Below are 25,387 nucleotides of genomic sequence, written 5' to 3' on the forward strand. Positions count from 1 at the left end.
GGACCAAGTGCAGGAACCTCCCCAGTAATTTCTGTGAGAAGCAGATGTGTGGATTTGTCCTCCTCACCATTCTGCAGCAAGTTTCCTTCTACTTCCTCTCCCGGGCTTGATCTCACACAGGAACCCTCCATCACCTTGATCTTACTGGAGATAAGAAATGTAACTAACTACAAGCACTCATGCAAAGGAAGTCTTCAATGATATCTCTATAAAATTATGTCTTGAAGTATAAACAGCATTTTTACTAGCTTGTTGAATAAGTGATAAAAATACAAGGTGAAAGGCATTAATAATTTAAGCTAGTATTTCTCATTTCTATTAAATTATTAAAGTAAAAATATTCCTTTAGAGTATTTTCAAAATACTCTATCTTCCATAAACTCTGTTGCAATTTCTAGTTATAAAAAACCTCTTGTGAAGCAAGCTGTACAGCAAACCCTCCCGTAATTCAAGAGGGAGCACAGAAATCTGGAAAGCAATCAAGACACAAACAAAAAGATGAAACTGAAATGAGCATTCAAAACAGCAAAATATATTTAAGTAGTATCACAAATACACTCAAAAAATCTATTTACATATCTAAAAACCGTATATTCAGTAAAAATCCTCTCACAAAAGGTATTTATAAACAAGAAAATTAATCTGATTTTGTTGTGTACTGCTGGCAACAGAGGTGCTTTACTGCTAGCAAAGCATTAACTATGCTTTTACAAAATGTACAAAATTATTTTGGGGAAAAACTTGAACTGAAGATAGGACAACAACTACAAGGCATACAAAGCATAAGGAACTGCAAGTACATCACTCTAGTAGTGCAAAAATGAAGAATAATGGCTTTTTTCCCCCCCAATACTTATTCAGAGAAAAACGCCACTGTGAATATGCAATTTGAACCCCTTTGTAGGACTCAGTGCATTTGCATGTTTCAGCAAGGCTGGTACTATACAGGAGGTAAATGAAACAAAGTCAACATAAAATCATGCTGTGACACAAGTTTATAACAAACTTTATAGCAAAATGTCTGAATATACAGTACAGAGACAAACCTTGCAAAAATGTTTCTCTCTACCCAGAAATCTGTACGCGTCACCACTAAACAACATGTACGTAACTGAGAGCATATGCAACATTCTTTGGAATTAGATTGAAATTTCCTTCAGGCCCTGCCTTCCATCCAGGAATAGCAGAAGGAGAACTCCTCACGTAGATCACAGGAGCTCCCAGTGTTCATCCCTCAGGCACATGCCCAAGGCTGGGCAGAGACCTGTGGAGAGGCATAAGCACCAGGAGCTGGAGGAAAATTCCACCTGGGAACGTGGGTCACTGCAGGGTGCTTTGATAGAAGTCAGTGCAGAAGTGAAGAACTGATGATGTTGAATTCCTCATCATCCATAGCCCTGGTTTGGTAAGTGTTTTGAAACACACGACAGTTTCTTTGTCCAAAAAGGCCTCATAATAGGAACAGCTGTAAACATTTCTTTTAAAGTTAGCATTTTCACCATGCCTTTGCAGTAACAAAATCAGAAGTAGGAACACCTCAGCTCATGTTAGAACTACTTTAAATTTAGAAAATCAGAGGTCTATAATTGAGAAAATAGAAACAAATCTGCAAACACATGATTAGTTTTGCAAATAGTATTTTTGCTCTCATTTTCAGCTCTTTATGTGCCTTTCAGCAAACAGCTAAATAACACCCAGTCTATCCTAGGAGAAAAAATCTAACTTTGGTAAGTAAGCTGGAAACCATTTAATACCCAGAGGCAAAACAGGACAAACTGTTGCATTTATTCTGCCCAGAGCTAAGTCTGTCACTGCACTACACAGCAGATTCCTGTTCACAGATTCAGGAGAGGTCAGGAATCCCACACTTTGCTTGTTCCCTTTCATGTACAAAAAGAAAGCAAAAAGAAAGATACAGGTGATGTTCATAAAAATGTATCAGTGGCAGGTAGAATCTTACCCATTAAGATCTGTCAATTATAATTAGTGGCAAGTGTTATGGTTGATATTTAAAGCTTTTCCAGAACAGAAAGGACTAACTTATTGACTTCAAATGTTCAAAATGTTCACAGGGTTGCTATGAGGTATTTATGGGGACTTTACTAAAATTTCTAAGGCTCAAGCTCTGACAGTTTATGATGCAATCAGGTGAACTTCTACTGAAAGAGAAGTCAAAACAATGGTGATTTTACAAATCAAGTGTAAAAGAGTCTTTATGCATCTATACTCAAGAGCTGATGACCTGGGATGGAAGACAGTGACTTCTGCAGAAGGCAGCACTGCTTTTCTGCAACCTGACAGATCCTTGTTCAACCCAATTCCAAGTATCCACTTTATGTGCTTGAACAAGGAGCTTAGGTACCCAGCTCAGGCTCCAGAGGATGGCTGAGATGTAAGGGATTTGTCTGCTTGACCTTTGGCACAGGAAAGCAAAACAAAAAAAAATGCCCTCAAAAATCATCCTAAAATAGAGAATAAACCAGTCTTCCTCTGGAAATATTTACTTCTACTTGCTAATGAGCAGTGGAGCATTTCAGGTCACTAGCATGGATTCAGGTGTTTGGTTTTTGAACGTCTGAATTTAAATGAGACGACTCCTACCTCTGTCTCCCACATTAGGACCTGAAGTTGGATACCTGAAGTCAGGTGGTGTGAGAACCCTCTGTCCTCACTGAAAACTGCCACCTCTCGATTCCCTGACAGAGCTGCAATCACAGCATTTATTCAGAGAAGACCCAAAGGCATTTAGTCTTCATAGGATGTAACTCTTATTTTTTAATCCCCTTCTCACACTATGGAAGGGGATGGAGAAAGGGAAAGCGGTGTGGGAGGTGGTGCCTTGGCTAAACAACATTGTGTAATACTTACTAATGAAGAAACTTAGTGGCTGCCACTTGTTGATCTGAGAAAATCACCATTTTGAATCTGGTGGGTACAAATTGCTTTGGCTGTTGTAGCTCTCATTATTTATTTCAGGAGCTACTGATGGGTATCAGTGTTAGCAGATTTTTAACTTGGCTGGCTAAAAACCTCAAATGGCATTAGAAAAAGCCGTGATGGCAAAGACTTATAGAGCTACATACTATTTGCGTGTATTTAAATAAAAAAATTTTAATAAGTTATATTTTAGACAAATATCAGCTGCTCTCTTAATACTTTTATTAAAATACTGATGAAAACAGGAAAAAGTAAACTGTATGTCTGCTGAATTGCACACACATATGCAAATAAATGACCACAAATTGTACTGTCTTAGACACTTACTTGTTTCACCCCTAATTCTCTGTACTTGAAAAAATGACATAAAAAAGCCATGCAGCTTTTATGACTGAAGGAAAGGATTTCTAGAGTCCCATCCAGCTCTGGAGGGATTAAAATCAGGAGCTTGTGGGTGGGAGAAAAGAGTTAAGGAATACTGAGGATTCCCTCTTCTCCTAAGGGAATAATCAATTCAAACAAACTTTGCCTGTGGTTTTAATAGATAACAAACGCACTGGTCCAACTTTGTACTCAGAACTTCACAGAATCAAGACCTTAGCCACAACAAGGACTTCAGATAAACATGGAAGCAAGGCAACACTCATATTCCCATTTTTTAATCTAAGGATTATTTTCTTTCTTAAATTCCTTGGGTTTTGTTTTGCTTTGTTTTCTTCAGATTAGCTTTTCAAAATACAAACTAGTAAGAGCCTGGAAAATTGAGAATCACCTAACAGGTGAGGGAAAAATGTTCACTGCAGTTTTTATTCCATATATAAATTAAATTCTGGGAATGTATGCTTAAAGATCACCAGCAAGATATTTTATGCTGAAAGTAACACTGAATATTTTCAAAACTCACTTCAAAACACACTTCAAAACTGTCTGAGAAGTATCAGAGCATTAGGGGGTTGTTTGATTTTCTTGTTTTCCATGGCAAATTTCCACTGATGGCAGTAGAGAACTGAGGCAGGGCACAACATGTAAAAGCAAATAAAACTAAAGCTTTTTGGTAGCTACTTACATACAGTAGCTATATATTCTGGTTTTTTTTTTTGGCTCAGTGATCCCACCACATAATTTCAAGCACACATAAATTGACTGGGGTATTAGGTTGGTTTCTTTCTTGTATTTAAACCGTATAGTGAACATAAATGACAGATCAGCATCGTGTAACATTCACAGGCACTCCTGTCCATCAAACTGGTGTCTCTTAACAAAGGCTGCCTTAAGTAAGACATATGAACATGGGACCTGTCTCCAAAATGCATGGTCATATTAAATAAGTCTCTTACAAATGTACATGTAACAAAATTTAAAATATCATAGTTCTACCCTCTTCTGTTTAAGATTGCAATTTCTAACTGTTGCATATACTGTAGCTGCTCAAAAAGCTGAATAAAGTGAGTAGAGCAGACTTTTTCAGAGAAAAAGATAGTAATAGAAAAAGTTTTAAATATGGTACAGTGAGAAAGTTCACAAAGCTCTCACTTCATTTTCTCTTTGGTTGCTGATTAGGATTTGACGAGTTTGAAGCCCTGTCCTGTATCCAGCACTGTGGGAAGAAACCAACTCATTTTCAATCTTTTTAAGCACCTAAAGCAAGCTTTACAGACCCAGAAGAGATTGAGCCCACAAAACCAGTTTGCCAAATGTACTAATGGATAGGTGATGCGTGGGAAGTACATCATCCAGTGCTTGGCAACATCACTTCCCGTTGGCAAATGCAAAGTGTAGTCGCTCCAGCGCTTGGACACGCCGTACACGGCTCTCACCGTGCGGCCCTTCTCAGACCAGCTGATGTTGCTGTCAGGGTTACAGTTGTACTCAACCCACTGCCTGGTGAAGTCACCAAGCTGTGGGGGGTCTGCTTCCTCGATGTCTACAACTCTGGCCATTTCTGCTCCTTGCACAGCAACATACTGGTCATTGACTTTCCTCACTTCTTTCACCCAAGGCTGAGAGTTCTCACAGTCTAAAACAATGATCAGTCGAGAACAAAAAGTGCCGTTCTTTTCTCTCCACCACTCCAACAGCGTGTCCAGTCGTAAAGCATCACCCCCTGCCACAAGGACAAAAAGATTTAGCATCAGGATGAAGAAACAGAAACTTCTGCAGAACTTTAACTGCTTTGACTGGTTCTAAGAATCCCTTGCTTGAACAATATGGACAGATATAACAGATGTTTTCAACTCATCCTTTCCATCTGTAAACGTTTCATATCTCCACAGAGGTATTAACTGACTTGCTGTGGCAGACAAAGCCATTACCTTAACTCTTGATTAGAAAGAAAACCCATGAACAATAACAAAAAAGGAATTCCTTTACACAGTGAAAGAAATTATAGCCAACTGATGAAATCTGGAAAATACAGATAAACTGAAAAAATCTGAAATAAAGTTTATTTTTGTATTAAATCGTAATAATTTTAGGAACAGGAATAGAACTCTTTTTTAGTATGTTTTTATGAATATTAAAAAAAGGCTCATCTAAGAGATGAATTTAGAAGAAAATACATTTTCAAATGGTGGGAATCAAAGCAAGCACAAAAATTCACATGACCAGGAATGAAGAGATTCTCTCTAGAGACAGCTGTTTTCAGAGCTTCAAGAAAACTGGTATCAATTTACAACTCAATGAAACAAAAATCTCATTGGAATTTTTCCACAATATTTTTTTCTTGTCAGGTCAGAAGACCCTTGCAACTAGTGTCCAACTTCTCGTGTTCTGTCTGAGCTCCTGTTCCAACAGCACTTTGAAAGAGGAGATTGTAATTAAACCTGGAATGTTATCTATAGTGGGAAGTCTTTCTGCTTAAGCGTACTGGATGCTGCAGGATCTATGTAGCTTTGAAAGGCAGACTACATACTCAGGTACCTTACTAAGGACATCTTGCAAACAACTCTCCATCGTCTCCCCCAGTGATACTAAAGTAAGGAACTGGTATGCCTCAGTTCTGGCTACTTGAAGCTATGATACAGGTTTACAACAAAATACTGAAGTTTCCAAATATCAACTTAAAAAAAAGAAGAAAAATGAGAAAGGTATTTAAAATAACTGAATTTTAATTCCAGAGTGATTTTTCACTAGTGACTATAATGAAGCAGTGTTTAAAATGTTGTTAGTTGCATATTTCAGCACTTACAGTTCTATCTGTAAGGAGTGACAAAAAAATGTTTCAAATTAATATCTCAGAATTAAAGTGTTGTGCATGCTGTTGTAGTTAAAAGTAAAAGCAAAATTCCAGGGCTGCACCTTTCTCCAAGAAAATGAAAAGCTGGAAAATTTAGTACCAAAGAAAATCTCTAGGATACAAACAAAAAGTAATGACTTGTCTTGGTACATGATCCTCAAATTGCTGTAGTTATTTACAGGAGAAAATTATATAGAAGTAGTTTTCTTTTTCTAGGTACATCTTCTCTGTGAATTATCTGTAAAATTTTCTTTATTTGTTCACATTTTAAAGGCTTATCAATAAACTTTATTAAAGTGTAGCTGTGTACGAGTGCATGTGATTTCAAAAGAGAATTGGACAGAATCATCCAAAGAAAACCATCTCATCCTTCACAGATACAAGCAAAGACAGGCTTGGCTTCCAACCCTATGGACCTAAACACGTGGGCTTGCCACCCAGCACAAGGTTTAGGCACCAAGCTGTGTAAGAAATGCAGGTACCTGGCCACCTCTGGCTCTCTGGCAGGTTTAGCAGGACAACAGGTACGCCAACAGTTTCAGGAACAGAGACAAAGCTTTATTAGCCCAGCTCATGCCTTTGCCTTCACTCAGACAACATGACCCCCAGGTCATTTGACTGCTCATACTTCATGCATGACTAGTTAAGTTTCTTTTATACAGCACTGTGCTCTATCTCAGCTTCCAACAACAGAGAAGCATCATTACTGAATTAATTAATTCAGTAAGCCTCTTTTGCAATATGTCATTACAAAGCAAAGACTACACTGCTACTACTCTGCTGTACCATGGCATAAGCCAGCAGTGAGAAACTACTTTTTTAATCAGATGAATGGGTTTTTTTCATTGTTGTCATCTCTTTTCATCCTCTTTACAGGTCAGAGGACAGTACACATTACTGGAACTGATGGCCAAGGCTCCATCTGTCACAAAATGCCAGTGTCCAATACATGGGACACAATTACAGCCTTTATATTTTCAGTTTATACTTTCAAGTTCCATGCAGGAGCAGTGATATCTGGAAGGAGGATCACATTACATTCCAGCATTTAACTAAAATCAATCACAAACAAAGTGTGCAAGACCTCTGACAGCTGCCTGTTCTCCTTTATGTGACTATATGTGTATCCATGTAGAAGCTGAAGATGTGTTTTGTTGAAGTGAGGGGAGAACGACCATCCTGTGATGCATCGAACTCAATTTATTGATCGATCAGTCAGCTTAAATAATAGTGTTAACGAACTTCATGCATATTCTGAAATACAAGTTTATGATAGGCTAACAGAGAAAACTCTAACCACACCTTTTGTTTTACTACACCGTTGATTGTTTACACAAAACAAAACCAGTGTTCTCACTGTGTTATGAACAGTTCCCAAAACTTCCACATCTGTTCTCAGGGTGCCATCTTTTCCCAGAGAGAGTGTTACACTTGTTATGAGAAGACTGCCTGAGAACTTTATTGTTTATACAATGATGCCTGAAAGAGTCTAATTGTTTATAGAAGTCAAGCTGAGAACTGCTTTAGAACTGCTTTGCAACTACCTTTTACTTTTCTCTCAATTGCATAGCTTCATGGCCTTTTTCTTTAAGCCATGCCTCAACTAAACTCCCGACAGTGTTTGGACAGAGAACTGAAAAGGAGCTTTGTGAGGAAGTCGAACACCACTGTATTTACACACTGTATCTTTCAGCACTCAAAGTTTAAACAGTTTCCTTGGCCTTTCTCCTAAAGGCTAGATATCAATTTAGGTTACAGCTACCTACATGCTACAGAGGGACCTGAGGCCCCAGTCACACTCCAGGGTGGCTAGATGTAGTAAGCCAGGTCTGGGGTGAAAGCTGTCCAATTTTTGCAGCAACATTTGGCTCTACCCATGCAAGAAAGCTGACTTTGTCTATGCTGCTGGCTGGAGCACAGGTGGGAGGTGGAGTTTTGCTGATAGTCTGTTCCACCCAAGGTGAGGACACACTCAGCAATTGCACAGGGTGGCAGCTGCTCTTATGGACAAACCATCCCCTTCTCAGAGAATCTGGCCACCCTACATACACTGTAGCTCACCACTTGCACTAAGTTCACAGTAAAAGCTGTGGCTTTTTAAAGTCTCTGATACAGATAAAGCGCTTGAGAGAAAATACACACTGCTCTTCAGCAGGTCTAAAGGTTCAAGGATGGAGCTGCACCAAAACAGGTACAGAGCCTCAGGATGGAAACTGATCTGTGCCTGAACACCCACCTCAGCCTGAGCACACAAGGAAGGGCATGCCCTACTGAAGGGCACATGCACCTGGAGAGACACTGCTGACAAAGAGCCTGGAGCTCACAGGCAAAGTGCTATCCAACAGAAGTAATTCTATCCCAGGAAGCAAAAAACTACAAATTTTAAATGTACTTACTATGAGATTCCCGTTCTGCACACAGTGACCTCAGGTCCCTATAGCAGCAGAGCAAGGCTAAACCTTGCAATGATTTGACAACTTCATTAAGTTTACCAAACAAATGGGCCAAGAAAGGGGGGAAACAGTGAAGTCTATGCCAAGAATATGACAAGGCATTAAACTGGCACTTTAAATAGAGGTTTACAATCTTGAGGCTACACTATGCCCACAATCACTCCCAAAGTCCACAGTGTCACCAAATCATACCTGTTTTTATGACACAAGGTTTGTTATATGTTTGAAGACCTGCTTTTGTAGTGTGAATTGTGTATCTGCCTCCTGTTTCTTTTACTGATTCTGTCTTTTACAAAAAAAAGCAAAGCACATCTTAAAGACATAAATGCAGTCCTTCATGACAGTCAACTGACAGTGTCACAGAACACTGTAATTCCTTCTGTCACGTCCAAGGAATGAGAAAAGATTACGCTTGTTCATTACAGTGAACAAATATTCCTCAAAATACTGGGGGAAATCTGTCTATAGAGCAGGAGTGTGCAATTTCCACTTTTAATTCCATGCATGGAAAAAAGCAATCTTTAAAGTTAACTTGTTGAATACAAAATCCATGTGTAAGGAAAATCAGGGGAATATGAAACTGTGTTTAAACTTGAAAGAATATATTTGGAGTCAACAACATTATACAATTTTGAGAATAAGTGGAAGATTAGTTTGCTGTAAAATGATTTTTATCAAAGTCAGTAAATACTAAAATGACAAGTTAACGAAGTAACATACCTGACTGCCATACAATGCAAGGGAAGGAAAGAGCTACCTCTTAACAATAACTTACCTGCATACCAAAGGGGCTTCTGCATTTCTCCATTCTCTCCACTAGCAGAGGTAGTCAGCCTGCAACTTGGCTTGTTTGCTCAATTTCTTGTAGCCTCTGAATCTCCTAACAGTCATGCTCTGTAATACTACAACCTTTTCCTTTCTTCCCTCCCTGCCAGGAAGTTGTATCAAACTGTTCTCCAAAGACTGATGGTTCTTTGCCATTCTGAACAATCCAGTAGCAAGCACAGTCAAAACTTCAAAGTTTTGCAATACAGTATGATTTTTTACAGAATTAATGATTTGACTGTGAAAGGTTATCAATATCCAGCTCACTTACCTGCCAGTGCCCATTCACCAGTGCCATGGGAGTGACCACTGTAATACAGGATGTAGGTGTCGTGTCTGGGTCCATCTGCAGTCCGAAGCTCCAGGAAAGATTTGATCTTGGAGTGAAGGGTATCGAAGGTCAGCCCACTTGTAGAGTAGTCACAACCATATGTCTCAATCATGTGATAAGCAAAAAATCTTTGGATGGCATTAAGCATGCCAGTAGACCTCAGATTTAACTCCTGGACATGGTCAGGTGGAAGAAGAGTTGGTTGGCCATCAGGACTAAAGAGAAGGAGAACAGCTAATGATTATGGCTGATAATTATTTAAGGCTAAGTGGACTTCTAGTAGCTGCTATTTTCCCCTGTGCATATTATGTCTGCTGTGATGTAGCACTGTTCTAAATTCAAATTTACTTCAAATTTACAGTTTATAAACAACTCAAATTACTGCATTTGAGTGAGGGACCAGTATCTCCCTTCTGTCACACTTCAATTCCAAGCATAGTCTTACTCAGCCCTATGCTATTCCTGCAACTGAGAGACAGAGGGAGAGAAGGAAGCTGTGATAGGAAGAAGGCAGGCACCAAAAATTTCATGAAGTCCCACTGAGGAGCACTGCCTTCACACAGGCACGTTTTCATGAACAGCTGGGAAGAAGTGCAGAGAAAATGAGTGCTAATCTGCACAAACCATAATGCAAACTAGTTTCCAATAATGGATGAAAGAGAAATCCACATACACACTTTGCTCAGATACTCTGAAACATGGATCTCACACAAATACAGCAATTCGATATATAAGAAAAATAAGAGTCCCTGGGCTCCAAAATTAATTTTATTTGCATTGTTATCTATATTTTTTATAAAATATAGATAAATATATAATAAATAACCCCAAATATATACAGTATCTAAAATATCGAATAAAAACACACTTTTTTTTAGGTCTACACAGCTATTCATTAATCATAATAACAGGAAATTTGGTCTTGCAAGACACCCAGTTAGGGGAGTGCTCTTCAGAATATATTTTCAGAAAGAGAAAAGCATTCATCATTCTTCAGCTGATGTAACAAGGGTAATGATAAGGAACATGACTGACAGCTGGGCCAAACTGGCCTCATTTATGCTCACTTACAGACATGGAGAGGTTTTGGGAGTGAAAATATGGAGATAAGTCTTTACTTACTCTATTAATACAAAACATGACATTATTGTTGTTTCCCTATATATATATATATATATGTGTGTGTGTGTATTCTTCATGTATTTTGTTTGCAAGCCAATGTGTAAAGCTACCTAGTCTCCTTATTGGTCTAGCTAATTAAATTTTGCACCTTCTCACCTGTCTAGGGCTTTTATGAAAATTATTATTCCACTGGTACAGCTACACTGAATAGCTCATCATTACTGTTTGTCTGAGCAAGTGAAGACTGAGTCCATCACTGAAACAGTCAAGCTCTGTTAATAAGGAAGTTTAGTTCTGTCAGGTCCTAAACAGTTGCTCAAGAGTATCTCATTTGCTCAAAATTAGAGGGAATTGCCTGTGTCAGAATAATATAATACAATGAAAGAATTAAATTGTTACCATAGAAACAAAATTAATTTATTTTTATTGTAATGTAAATTCTGAATATCTGTTTTTCAAATCTGTAACAATAATTGACAAGGATTTTTTTAGGGTGCACAGCTGAAAGACTAAATCAGAAGCTCAGAAAATGTGTTATTTACAATATTTAAGATACAGTTATTTAAGATTAGCATACTATTTTCGGTTTCTTTGATGTTAAGTTCTTCCTTATCCACTAAATCCATTACACACACTGAAGCTGTGAAGTTTTCATAAACTGGGCAGTTCTATTTATCAACTTACTATATTTCTCTTGTGACTTGAAGAGATAATTTATATAGCTCTTCTTTATCACTTACAAAAAAATGTGCACACACTGATTTTAATTTTATGGCAAAAGCAGCATTTGCAAATTTAAAGCTTCTAAGAAAAACACACAAATGGGCAAATAATAACAGTATAATGTCTTTACAGTAATTCATTTCTCATATGGTAACATTTATGTTGGAACAAAAACCAGCTTCAAAATTCTCAACACCAATACATGACATGTAGTTCATCTGAAAATCTAATTTTAATGAACTTTAAATGTAGACACTACCTCATTTAATTGAATTCAAAATTATTTTGAACTGATCTGTTTGGTTTATTCAATCTCCTCATGTAAGGTACCTGGTCTCAGTCAAATGCCCCAATGCTCCTCTGCATGAGGTATGGGCTGTGAAATCTGCCTGTGCACAGCTGGTCTGTATTCATCAGCTTCCTAAAAGCAAATTACCTAGACAGAAAGTTGGAGTTACTCATTCCAGGGTGAGAAAGAGCAGAAATAGAAAATCTGTTAATTATTTGAATTGGTATTTCATTGTTGAAAATCCAAGTTGCCTCCATGAGCAAACAACACATTCACACTGTGAAGCTGGGAAGGACAGTAACCATACCTGCAAAAGTTGGTGGGAATCACAACAGCATACCCGACACACGTTCCTCCCAAGCAGTTTCCCAGTTCATGGAAAAGCCCATGAGCCATGGACTCCAAAGGCAGAACAATCAGAAATGCACTCATGAAGATCCCATTGGTTGGCTAAAAATAAAATGAAGAGATGTAGGCACTGTATGAAAATCCCTTTGCTGGATCCCACATAACTGGGCCCTGAAACATGCAAAGTATTACTGGTAATGTATATTTATTTTCCCATGTATTACAGTGTGATTTACTATAAAGACAAGTGAAAAGCTTGGGGAGAAGGCGGCTGGTAAGCAAGGATCACTCTTTTGAAAAGAATGCATTTAAAAACACAGATAGCACAGTATTTAGCTGTAAAAACTGTGATCATATCTTAGTTTACTAACTGAGGCAAGAAAATCAAACGCCACAAAACTAACTATGTGCATACAATAAGAAGATCTGTAAGCATCTGCAGGGTCAGCCTTAATCAGTGAGGTACAGCACAGATATGATGTGTCTAGCATCAGATGACAGCACCGTGGTTTATTGCATCCATCCCTGGAGGTATTTAAAAGATGTGTATATGTGACACTTGGGGAGGTGGTTTAGTGTGGACTTGACAGTGCTGGATGTGATGATTGAAGAGTCTTTTCCCACCTAAGCCATTCTATGATCATTAAAAATATACATTTAACTTATGGAATACTATGTATCACACAAGAGATGAATTCTGAGATCATTTGTGATTATTTCAGTAAAAAAGACAATTCTTTGTCAGTTACATAAATACCACAGAGCCAATACCCCATATGAAGCTTTCCTGCTTCAAAGGAAAAAAGCAGTTTTGGAAAATATTACACTTACTAATACATAGCTGATTTCTGTAAAAAACAATCAAACAAGAAGTTTCAACAGTTACATCTCAATCAATAGTACTAGTTAAATAAAAATGGACTTCTGAAATGCCAGATACATCTCAATCAAGAGTACTAGTAAAATAAAAATGGACTTCTGAAATGCCAGATATCTCTGAGAGGCAGAACAGATAAGGATTCATTTTAGTTATTTAAGCATGATGTGAATGGGTTTAATCAGGTATTAAATTTTTCAGGATAGATAGAAACAGTTTTATAATATACAATTAAACAAGAACTTTAATATCCATGGTGCATTTGTTAAATATTTATGTTTGCTATGTGGCAAAGGAAGTAAACTCATAGCTAGAGATTTCTGTCTTGAGAAGAATCCTGTGGTCTCTGACCCCCTCTATGTTTTATTTGTGCTCTTTGTACTAATCTACAATATTAATGTTGTTATTTTTTTTTAATCTGGATATTGCCTTACTGTGTAAGACTCAGTGACTTGATGGGCACTGGTAGTTCAACTTAACACAAAGTCAACACTATTAATAATTTGGAAATGATATTACACTGAAAAAAATGACACCTAAACCAACCCAGATCTTGTTGGCACATGGCATGAGCTCAACAACATTCAGTTTTTAAACACAATTACTTAGCCTGAAAGAAGAGCTTTACCCATCTAATGCACTAAGAAAGAATAGTTGGCTACCTGTCCTGGTTTTAAAAACTGTCCTATCACACTTCTGATGGAAGGATCTCACCTGTTTCCTTGAAATGGTGACAGCAATTAAACACCAGAATCTGATATTCAATAATAACTAACTGACAGCATTACCAACTGATAGCATAAATTACCTGAAATCACCAGAAGACAGGAAAGCTTAAAACACTGTATTATGGTTAACACCTCAATTTGTTTTGTTGTTAATACAGAGAAAAAAATCCTTTAACTAAGGAAATATAATTTGTGTTTCAAATGTATCAGCAGCAAGTGTTCCCTTTTGTTGCTCTGTTTTTCCAACACACTCTGAAAATTGGCAATAACAAAAACTTATAAAGTCCTGGTTATATTTTTTTTCCGTAGAAACCTTATGAAGTATAAGACTTTGTTGTAAAAGTGGAGTTTTCTACCTAAATTAATTTCAAGTCTTGGAGACTTAGTTTTCCAACTGTAAATTCCAGAAGGGTAATGCATAAAAAAGGGAAGTATTTTTGTGATGAGTTCAGCTTTTACACCACATATAAATATATTTTCTTGGACTTTGCTAAAGCAAACTACTCCTATATTGCATTAGTGTTTCGATAACAGTGAACATATTACAAAATAAAAAATACATTTGCCCGTAAAAACAAGAGCAATCATAATATCCTAAATAATTATTAAACTATTATAATATTACCTTATATTAATTTTACTGTAGTACAATTACAACAATGCCCTCTCATTCTAAATACTCCCTGCATTTCCCCAATCCCCTAAACATATGCAACTAATTAAACCCACAGCATTCTGCCAGAACACAAATTGAAATTATCACAAAGACTCACTCTGACTGAGTTTAACTCCTAAAAAATACTTACATTTAATTATTGAAAATGCTCCTACTAATATGAAGATACTGGCAAAGAAAATTCCCAAGTTCTTGTGAAATAAGGGTCTCACACAGAAGCACTAAGGATCATCTCAGTGATCCATCTTGCTCTTATCCTGCTTTGAGTTTGTACCAAATATTACAAGAGGAATGGGAAATAAGCTCTATAACGTTATGAATCAACTCAGCTCCATCTGAGGTTTCAACTGTCTTGTCTTTTAGTGGCCATTTTATGCTATGGAATAGGAAAATGTTGGATATTTTATATTTGTAGACATCCATCTAATGTAAAGATGCTTGCACTTGCTGTCAGCACTTTTTCAACAGTTTTGATTTAGAAGAAATATGTCACAAATGTAAAAATGCCTAATGATGATCAGAACAAACCTATAGTAGGATAATAGAATATCTTAATCCAGCACAGCAAAAAAATGACTGGTAGCATTTAAAAATACCTAAACAAGAAGAACTTCAAATAGCAAAAATATCTGATTTAGTTATTGCAGTAAAACTGAAGACAGGTTCCTCCCTTAAGATAAACAGCTAAAATTCCAGATGGAAACTGTCAGTGCTTTATTAAATCCCAAAGATTTGGTGAATGGTCCTTAATGGAGCAGATGGCCATGGATGCACAGGCAGAGCCAGAAAGGGATTTTGTTCTTTCATCTGTTCAACCCATTTTCATTGTTTTCAATTGCACAAGCAATGTGAACCTGCAGTACGTCCCTGAACTCCCAGTGCCCATTGATTCCAGGCAGACTGCTCAAAAAGCAAACAGAAGACAGGGACCATCTAGGCAATCCTACTGAAAAAACCCATGAGAAATCATTTTATCTCTTAATCTTCAGGGGTTTTTTGGTTTTTTTTTTGCCTTTGTCTGTCTTGTTCTAAAGGAATTAACAATTAAGTCTCATTTCAAATAAAGAAAAGGTAAAAGAAAAAATCTATTTCTTGCCTCTGATGACTGGAATGACAGACAATAAATAATAAAAGGGTGGTGAAATTTCACTAGTGGTAGTGTCTTTCCACTTTCTCTTTTTTCAAGCACTGTTTCTTGTTAAGTGTAACTGTTAGAACACCAGAAGAATTTAGAGGTATTTTACAGTCAAGATGTCATTTTATACTCATGGATAGGACAACTTCCATCCCAAAGAATAACCACTGTTTGAAGCAGAATAACTCTGGAACTGTACTTAATTATGGATGTGTGACTGAAGAAAAAACCCCAAAATGCATAAAATGATAGTTTAAATTGGAAGCCAATTACAAAGACCTATAGAAGAGCCCTTCTGTTTAAAACAGAAATGAAACACTAAACATATGTCAACTAAGATGGCCACAGGATCACTGAATGCTTGGGGTTGGAAGGAGCCTCAGGAAATTGTCTGGTCCAACCCACTGCTCACACAGCAGGGTGCCTGGGATTATATCTAACAGAGCAGTAACTCAGAAAGCTTGCAAAGATGCCTTTGTGCATTTCCAAGCAAAAATACTGTCCTGCTTTCCACTATCCAAGCTGAATATTTACCTGTTTTTATACACAGACACACAAAGATACACAAAACTCCCCAAACAAACAAAGTATAATAAAAGAACATCCTCTATGACAGAGAAGGCTCAGGAGAAAAAGGGTAACATGCGAACATTCAATTAATAGCTTATTTCAAATGAGGATATGATCTATATTACAGGTAGAAAAAAGCTTAAAGACAAAATTTGTAAAGCTACAAAGTACATCAGCTACCAGAGGAAACAGTCTTATAACAAGTTACTGAACAGACAGTCTATGGAGATCAATAAATAATCCTTTACTTCTGACTATGAGAAGAGCAGTGGGAAAATCTAGGAAAGAGTTTGCAGAAAACAGTTGTCACAATCACTGGCAGATAGATTTAATGTGCTGTGTTTCCCATCCCTGACTCCTGTTCTAGCCATGGGAAAGCCTGTGCTTTTACCTACATGCATTTGTTCCAGCAAAACCACGCGCAGTTATCAGTTTAAAAGCAAGCTAAAAGCTCTGATGTTTTTAAATACAAAACCGTGAATCCTGAAACTAATGAAATTTTAACAGCAAGCTAAACACAAAATAGACTCTTCAGACTCACAATGAATACTTGTCACCAGAGATCCCCTTCAGGACTGAGGAGCTCTCCAAGTGGTGGTGACAGCAGCAAGGTGTGCTGCCACTGTGGGTTCCAGCAGGCAACCTGAGGGAGCCCTCGGGAGGGGACTGGAGAGGGACAGAGCCAAGGAGGGCTGAGCACACACTGGAGAGAGGAAGATGGGCAGCAAAAGCACACATGATAGAGGGTGAGCTTGAGAAGAAATGGTGAGCAGAGAGCAACTGCTCACTTAGGAGCACTTAGGGGACTTAGGATGAAGCTTAAGAGCTGATGGAACAGCAGGAAAAGAGGGAATAAAGGTATTAGAAAAGAAACTCAACAGAAAAGTATAGTAACAGCAAAGCAAAAGTATTGAAGGCAAATCAGCAAGAAGAGGAAAAACTCTCAGTGATGAAAAGAAAGGGGGGAACTAAACATGAGCAGACAGACAGATGAAAAAAGGCAGGAATGGCATGCACATTTGACAAAACATGGAAAGAGGCCAGAGGATGCAGCACAGACTCTGGGGGGAATAACAGAAACAACAAAAAATAGTTCCAAACAAGGAAAGGCTGAGGAGGTTGGATTAAAAATACAAGCCAGGAAGAAAAGCAGGGGTAAAGAGAAGGAAAAAGACTGGATATGATTTACATACAAGTTATTCAACCTGTGATGTTAATAAAAGTATGTCTAAGTAAATACAGATGTTGCTATATATATGGGCAACCACACCAGAATAAAAACTACAAAATCATTAGATCTCCCCCAAAGAGGAAAGTACTCATACATACAGTAAACTTATTTTGTCTCCTATAAATAATTCAAGTTAAATGGTACTGTCCATTTAAGTATGAGTATTCAAGCATGTAAGGAATACTATTATTTTACTAACTCATAAAATTCACTAAAACCAAGAATAATGTACTGAATAATGTACTTCATTCCATTACTTTACTGGCTCTAACATAGTTAATCTTTCTCCTGGTAATACTAAACACAAGCCTTCCAGGAATAATAATTCTCTTTGGCCAGTAAGTAAGAAAACTTGTAGATACCTTGGCATGGAGCATTTAACAAAATTTGATTTTAAGTTTTTGAGAAAAACAGTGCCCCAAACCTTTCCAAGATCTTTGTCTGAAAATTAAAAGCTCTTCATCTGCAAAATTTTCATCATTTTATTGGATTCTTGAAGAAGTAATATCTGAGTCATTTGCATGACTTCTTCTGGATCTTGTCCAATCCAAGGGCTTAATTATGATCAGGCACATGATTAATTGCGGAAATCAGCTGGCAATAAAGAGTCTATTGATCTGACTGGAATTACTCACACCAATGTAAAGGCAGGTGCTGACCGTTTCCTGCAGATTCTGCAAAGAAAATGTCTGTACATTTTTACCAACAACACAAGACATCTTTCCTCGGCAGCTACAGCAAGGATTATTCTCAGGAGCAGACCATGTCCCAGCTGAAACACGCCCCATTTTTTAATGTACCCAACTTTAACACATTATTTTTACAGCTCTCCCCAAGCACATACCCAAGTACCACAGAGACTTTAAATCCTTGTCTCATTACACAGGATATGCTCCCCTTCAAGGGAGGTCCTTGACTGACAGGACTTTTAGCCTCAACAGCTCTGCATCAGTACTGTCCCTGCTACAGCCAGTTAATTCACCTTACTTTAAAAACCTTTCCACAAAAGGAGATTTGATATTTTTCTGGCAATTTTAATAAAATAGGATATTTCTAGACACCAATTAACAGACAACTGGTGCTTTAGGTCTTGACTTTTCATACACATGAGATTCACACGAAGCACAGATATTACAGTTATTAGAAATGTTAAGAGGGCATATATAATGTGCCTGCAAAACATTTTCCATGAAAGGTAACCCCCCTCTTCCCACTACTCCATTTCTGGCTATAACTGAGCTCTTTTTATAAGCTATTGCTAATTATTTATAGCTGACTGTTAGGAAGAACCTTTCCAAGGCTCAGATTTTTAGCAATTCTATTCATAGGAGGTCAAATGGCAGACCACAAGTAATTTTAAGGCACCTTTTTCATCAAATGCACTATCATTAAACAAGCTTTCAGTAGTGAGGAAAGGTATAAACAAAAAATGATTCATCTTTCAGGTCACTTTCAACAGATTTCAAATATAATTCACACATACTGAAATAGCTACAGAAATCCCAAACTAATGTTGCAAAGACTGAAAATTCTTACATCTTACATATGCAAAAAATGTTTTAAATAATCTTTAGAAGAGCAAACACATTATCAGGAACTGGAGACCAAGGAATACTTGGCATTCCTAAGAAACTCTAAGGAAAAATACGCTAAAAATGTAAAGTATAAAAAAATTTCCTTAAGATAAGAATGTATGAATGGCTGTATTAATCTGCACCAAAGGCCCATCCAGAAGAATGTCTGGTCTTCAAGGAGGCCAAATTCATGCCTAGGACAGATGTAAGGACAGAAAAAACGTGTTTCCTGAGTACTTTAACCACTAGGGGCACAACAACTCCCCGAGCCAGACGTGGTTTTCCAGAGAGTACACAGAGCCCTGTGAATTTTGTCCAGCTTCCTCCTGGGCCTCTTCAATCATGGGGCACCCCACATGGCATGCCATGATACACAGCCCCAGAGCTCAGCAGCACATGAGGAAATACTCCTGCCTACCTGGCTCCAACCTGCTTCTTGCCAACTTGATTCCCCTCAACTTTTGCACTGAACCGATTTTATGGTTCTGTTTCCTTCTGTCCCTTCTGCAAGTCCAAACATCACAGCTATGAGTGCTGATAATCTTCCAAAAAAAAAAAAGCAAAACTGCCCAGTGTTCCTTGGGGACTCATCTGTTAACCTCTCATGCTCTTCATACAAAAAACAAAACCCCAAACCCAACACAGTTACAAAGTAACTGTTAATTTAATCTTCAACCAATTTCTTAAATACCATTCATCCACAAAGGTAATTAATCTGAGAAAATCTGCAGGATTAGAAATTCCAAAGGAGCAGGCAGGAAAATGCTCTGGAAAAAGTACAAACACATGTCTGTAAACCTGATCTACTGTAAAAGAATATTTTATGTACACTATTATATGTTTGTAATTTATAGAAGAGGTGAATGGACACAAATTTGTTATTGTGGGTTGTATCAACTTGAAAAATAAATGCCCTGTTGCAACTATGACAACACACCATGTGTCTTAACTTGGGCACTGAACAATCATTTTGAAAGAAATGTATCTTTTCTGCTAAAGAAAAGACAACATCCTTAACTCATAAAGAAAAGTCAAAGGACACTGAGTGATTTTAATGACTGCTCTTCCAGATACCTTATCCTGGGGTGCATAATCAGATTTGAAAGTGAGACACTTAAAGCTCATGTTGTACCAGTGATTTATCAGTTTATCAGCTGATCTCTGATTCCATGTAATTGATTAAAAGCAAACCAAAATTACTGAAAATTACACGATTTAATACATTTCAATCTAATCAAAATAGTCCACAACAAAAGCCCTAGAATTAGTGAGCATTACTAGGGTTTAACACAGTGATTTATTCTGAAAACAAATTTTATGGCACCATGAATTCAAAAGCAAAACAATTTCTGATGTAGATAAATGCAAAATACTTTGCTCACCTCCTTAGCCCTGAAAGCACTTACCTTTTCCCATGCTGCCAACATAAGGAAGCTGGTAAGTTGCACTTGCTCTAACAGGTCACAGACCAGGCAGCTTAAAGTGCTAAGTGCAAAGCCCATGACAGTGAAACCACGCATTCCAACTTAACCCACAGCATACCATCAAATTTTAGGAATTTTAGGGATCCAGCAATTCTCAGGATTATTGTCAAGGGGAGATCAAGATAAAGAGATTATTATTTACCTGCCAAGAGACTGCTCCCAAAACAGCAGTGGCAACAAGGCTGAAAAACACCAGCTGCTCTGAGATCAAACAGAAGTGACGCATTCCTTTAGATGCCATGACTCTGTCCAGGCTGTTGTTTTCTGCTCGGTGAGTGTAGTACACCTTGTGGCAGTCATTGAGTTTTGTGTGAAATCCCCAAAGAGTTATAAAAAAAATCACATGACAGATCATCCAGAAAATCCCAAAAATAGAAAAACCAGGTATCACAAAATACCAGAGGTCCAAATCACGTAGTTTAAAGGCTGCAAGAATGAAAAAGATGAGTTCAATGACTCCAACTGAGATGACAGAAAGCCGCCTGCAGATTTTACCACGGTACAGGTACGGCTTCCATCGCTCAGTCACCGAAAGTCCGCTGAAGTAAACGTCGAGAAGGGGATCTGAAATGAGGCAGCTGAAGAAACACGCCAAGGCAAAAGGGTTTGTGGGGATCTGCAGTGATGGAAAAAAGAGTAGGGATGCAATGGCTCCAAAAATTGCCAAATTTGGAATTGCCAAAAAAGACTTCATACGTAAGTCGATAATCAACATGGCCAAAGCCAAGACCAACAGAATAATACTTAGAGATTTTTCTACCAGCATAGTTGTGCTGGCAATTGCAAATCCAACTAGCTCCAAAAACTCAACTGTTGTCAGCAGAGTTGGTCGATGATGGACACAACCACAAATCCTTTCAACTAAAGCACATAATATCCTTAAAACAATGGCAGAGAGAAGCAAATATTTTGTAGCTTCTTCTTTCACATCCATTTTGAAGGCAGAATTGTTGAGAAAACAGAGAAGGCCAAGCAAAAAACCAAACCAAAGATTGGAGAGACTCAAACTCGCTGTTTCCATTGAAAAATAGTAGTACAGTATGCTGGCAATTCCAAGAACAAAGAGCCCCAGAATAAATATTACCAAAATCAGTGCATCTGCAGTTTTTTCCCACCTGACATAAAGGCCCATGCAAATGGCAACCAGTAGGTTGATTCTGGCAAGATAGCCAAGGTATCTGACTGATGAGTGCATGTTCACTTCTCTGTTTGCCTCCTCCAGCCGTGTCATTGCTGCATAGAGACAGTGACTGACACAGTACCGCAGTGACCTACACATGTAAGCTGCAGGCAGGGCTTTCACCCCCTTGAGCCACGGGAAATATTCGGGTTTCATCCAACAAACACAATGCAACTGCTGCCTTCTGCAATGTCATTTCAGTAACAGTGGTCCAGAATCCTTGAAGCCCTGGAAGGGAATTAAGAAAAGTTTCAGCGCCAAATAATTCCTTGTAAGCCTATAGAACATAAATATGACCCATCCTGTCACATGAAGAAGTTTAATATCTCCAGTAAAAAGAACACATTAAAAAGACCAATTAAGTGTGAAAATCAATATAAAATGGGTTCTGCATAAATGTTATTTTATAAATTGAATGAGAGGAAAACAATCCTGGCCTGTTTTCCACAAAACTCATTGATTAGGTATCTATATTAGATATCTGTGGATATCCAAAACCCTTCTATGATAGCCACTTGCTTCTAGAACATTTAATAATTATTTTAAAACACTATTTTATTTCACCATTATATTTGATAAGTTCTCACTTTCTATTAAATCTTTTCAGCATGCTTTGCAAGACCTCCTTTTAGCAGTCAAATAAATATATGATTCACAAAAAGAACTTCCCACTCAGTTAATGAGCTTAACCCAGAGTAAAAAAGATATTATCCAAATTTCACAAAAGGAGAGTGGACACAGAGATATAAAAACTGATTTGGTGTGATTTTCAGAGACTTCTCATAATGTAAAATCAAAGCCTTCATTTGCACCCCTTCAATTCAGTTTCCCCCTGCCTCCAAAAACAAGAAAACAAACAAGTTGATCAGGATAAATATTATATTTAGAACACAAGCACCTCCTACTCAGATCCATTTAACTGATGTGATTTTCTTTTTAATATACTCACAAACAGACAGAAGTATTTTTAAGGGGCATTTTCTGATGTTTAGAGCAGAGCTTCCAAAACATAAAAAGACACATAGCCTCTATAATTTTTAAGTAATTAACTAATTGCCCATCTTAGAGAGATTTCTGAAGAGCAACTGGTATGACAGTGAAACCAGTGTGCCAAGAACACTCAGTGCTAGGTTATAGCTTACTGCTTTTATTTATATTGGTGGGGGAAGTGTTAAAAGACACCTTGACTCAAATGCAGAATTTAGACTTTATTCCCTTTTGATTTTTAAATTCTTATTTTTTAAACCAGCGAACAACAAATGATGAAGTGAATTGACTGATTTGCCCCTAAGTTTTGGCAGATTCAAAGACTGACACACAGTGTAAAACCAGCTTCAGTAATTGCTGCAGAGAAAAACTAGGCCTAAGAAATCCTATTCTTTAAATTACTTACTTGGTAACGCATATTTTCAAATTACTCTATATATCAAGCAACAATGCAGATATTACTTGGAAGATCTATGCATTAAAAATCTGTTTACCTGAAGCAGAATACACACCATATATTTAAAGCAAATTGCTATTACATGAAGTTATTATAAGTTAAAAGTTCTTTGGATGCCAACTGTGCATTTTCACAGCACTCATTATTAGTAGTGTTTCACAGATATTGACTGAATTCTGAGTTGCCTGGATGCTTAACAACTCACAATATCTCTTCCTTTACTTTCTGTTCCTCTCGCCCTTTCGTTTCTCTATTATACAGATAACACAAACGTCAGTTAACTTTCATTTTCCAGGTTTAGGTTTCACAGCACTGACTGCATCTCACTGCTTCTTGTACTACAATCAATATTAATTTTGTGGACAACTTGAACCATTTATTTCAGCTGCTACACATGCCCTCCCCCTGCCTCCTGTTCTCTCTAGTTCGAACCATGAATACAGAGAAACTACTTCCCATCTCCTTTCAACCCACAGCACCAGCATGCGACTACTGCTGCTCTGAAGAACATATGCCATGCCATCCTTTTAATCTGGATTCCTGTCTGGAACCCCTCCAAGTGGACGGGCTAACCCTGTTCAGTGGGACAGCAGCCCCAGAAAGCAGCAGGAATGAGCCCTTTGCATACGAGCAAACAGCAAAGCTCCTGCCTCACACCCGGCTTAAAATTTTGCTGCAGTCAGGGAATTGTTTTCTGTGGGATCATTGACAGCAGCAAACTCCCCTCTAGGCAAGCAGCGAGCCACTGACAGAACACAGCTCTCACTGCCTCAGCTCGTGTGGAGTTCTGCTGCCAGCACAGCACAGAAACATGAAAGAGGAACTGCTCTGCCCCTCCCCTGCCAGGTGCTGGGGAACAAATGGGGCAACGTGTCTGCTCCTGCTGCAGAGACACAGAATCTACTTGGGCACAAGTAGTGAAAAGGATTTGCAAAATGACAGCTCAGTCTGTGAATGCAATCTCTTCTTCCTCACTTCACCTTCCAGCCAATTAGCAAAATTGTGCACTACTAAATCACACTATTAAACATTAGCATTTTCCTAACCAAAATATATGGTTGACTTTTTGTGAAGAGGAAAAGGTGCATTTTCAAGATTAAAGTATCCCATCACACAGGTATTATCAAACAAAAAGACAATAGCAATTAAATTTTAAAGAGAAATATCAATAACTGTTTTGTTTTCTAAAACACACCTATTTGCTAGTAATTTCTGTCAATTCTTTGTTTACACAGGGAGTGCTCAAAGTCCTGGGGAGGGGATAGCGCTGCTGTGTTTGTTTTAAACGAACGGCTTTAAGGTTGGGCACGACTTACAGATCTCAGCAAACCACATTTAGATTGCAAACAGAACGTAGACACCCACTTTTAACTATTTGTCAACTTTTGCAAATATAATTTCAAGGAAAACCTGGAGCCTCATTAATATTTAGAGACCAAATTATGTATTAGCTTACATGACTCTCAATGTAGTTTTAACCTTAACTCGTGTAAGAAAGTTGAAAAAACAACCAAACCCCAAAGCTGATTCAGTAGTTAAGCCCAGGTGAGATGTATCTAAAATAGTGAATCCACTTTCCTTCACCTTTATTCTTCCAGTTTAGCACTTTTCTCTCTCTCTTTTTTTTTTTTTTTTTTGCAGCAATTCTGCAAGAGGGTTTTTTAAAACAAAAAGTCCTATTTAGCTAATACATAAACACATCAGACTTGACCCCCGGTGAAGGGCAGCGTTAGTTGTCAGATGTTAACCCCGCGCCCACGGCGGGGATGGCCGCTCTGGGGAAGGGCGCGTTCCCGGCGGGAGCTCCAGCTGCGGGGCCGGCCCGGCCAGGGAGGGTCAGTGCCGGCACCGGGGTCCCTCAGCCGCCTCCCCGCCACGCCGATCGGTGCTGGCGGTGCCCGCCCGGCCGCGCTCGGTGAGAGCCCGCGGCGCCCCCGCCCCGCCCGGCCCGCTCTCACCTCACCGGGCGGCCCGGAGCCTGCCCGCCCCCCGCGCCGGCCGCCGCCATGTCGAGCCCGAGCGCGGCGCTTCCCGCTACGGGCCGCGCCGAGGCTCAAACACCGCCGCGCCGCCACGGCGCTGCCGGCTGGAATTGTGGAAAAGCCCAACCAGGCAACCCATAAACCAAACCCATAAACCAAACCCATAAACTCGGGTTCTTAGGCACGCAAGCGGGAAAACTGTGATTAAATCAGGACTGCAAGGCAGACTGAGCCCTCCCCAGC

At 38.4% G+C, this 25,387-nt stretch overlaps 1 protein-coding gene across 1 annotated transcript; it reads right to left on the minus strand.

Annotated features, from left to right (window-relative positions):
* Positions 1–510: 510 nt before the first annotated feature.
* Positions 511–25,183, minus strand: TMEM168 (transmembrane protein 168). The gene is made up of 5 exons (XM_063155275.1): positions 25,121–25,183; positions 20,681–21,946; positions 12,223–12,365; positions 9,722–9,996; positions 511–5,041 (listed from the first exon to the last, which is right to left on the minus strand). Exons 2-5 carry the CDS (start codon positions 21,872–21,874, stop codon positions 4,494–4,496), a joined length of 2,160 nt encoding a protein of 719 aa, XP_063011345.1. The 5' UTR covers positions 21,875–21,946; positions 25,121–25,183; the 3' UTR covers positions 511–4,493.
* Positions 25,184–25,387: the final 204 nt, after the last annotated feature.

This window comes from Melospiza melodia, chromosome 4 (assembly GCF_035770615.1).
Source record: "Melospiza melodia melodia isolate bMelMel2 chromosome 4, bMelMel2.pri, whole genome shotgun sequence".
Taxonomy (NCBI): Eukaryota; Metazoa; Chordata; class Aves; order Passeriformes; family Passerellidae; genus Melospiza; species Melospiza melodia.

Bases quoted from the DNA above. Each gene is read 5' to 3' on its own strand.
- TMEM168 (XM_063155275.1), bottom strand. From the start codon at position 21,874: ATGAAACCCGAATATTTCCCGTGGCTCAAGGGGGTGAAAGCCCTGCCT. The intron at 12,366-20,680 runs GTAAATAATAAT...TTTTATTTTTAG, and splicing joins TGGGAGCAGTCTCTTGGCAG to CCAACCAATGGGATCTTCAT. The intron at 5,042-9,721 runs GTAAGTGAGCTG...TCCTTGTGGCAG, and splicing joins TGGTGAATGGGCACTGGCAG to GGGGTGATGCTTTACGACTG.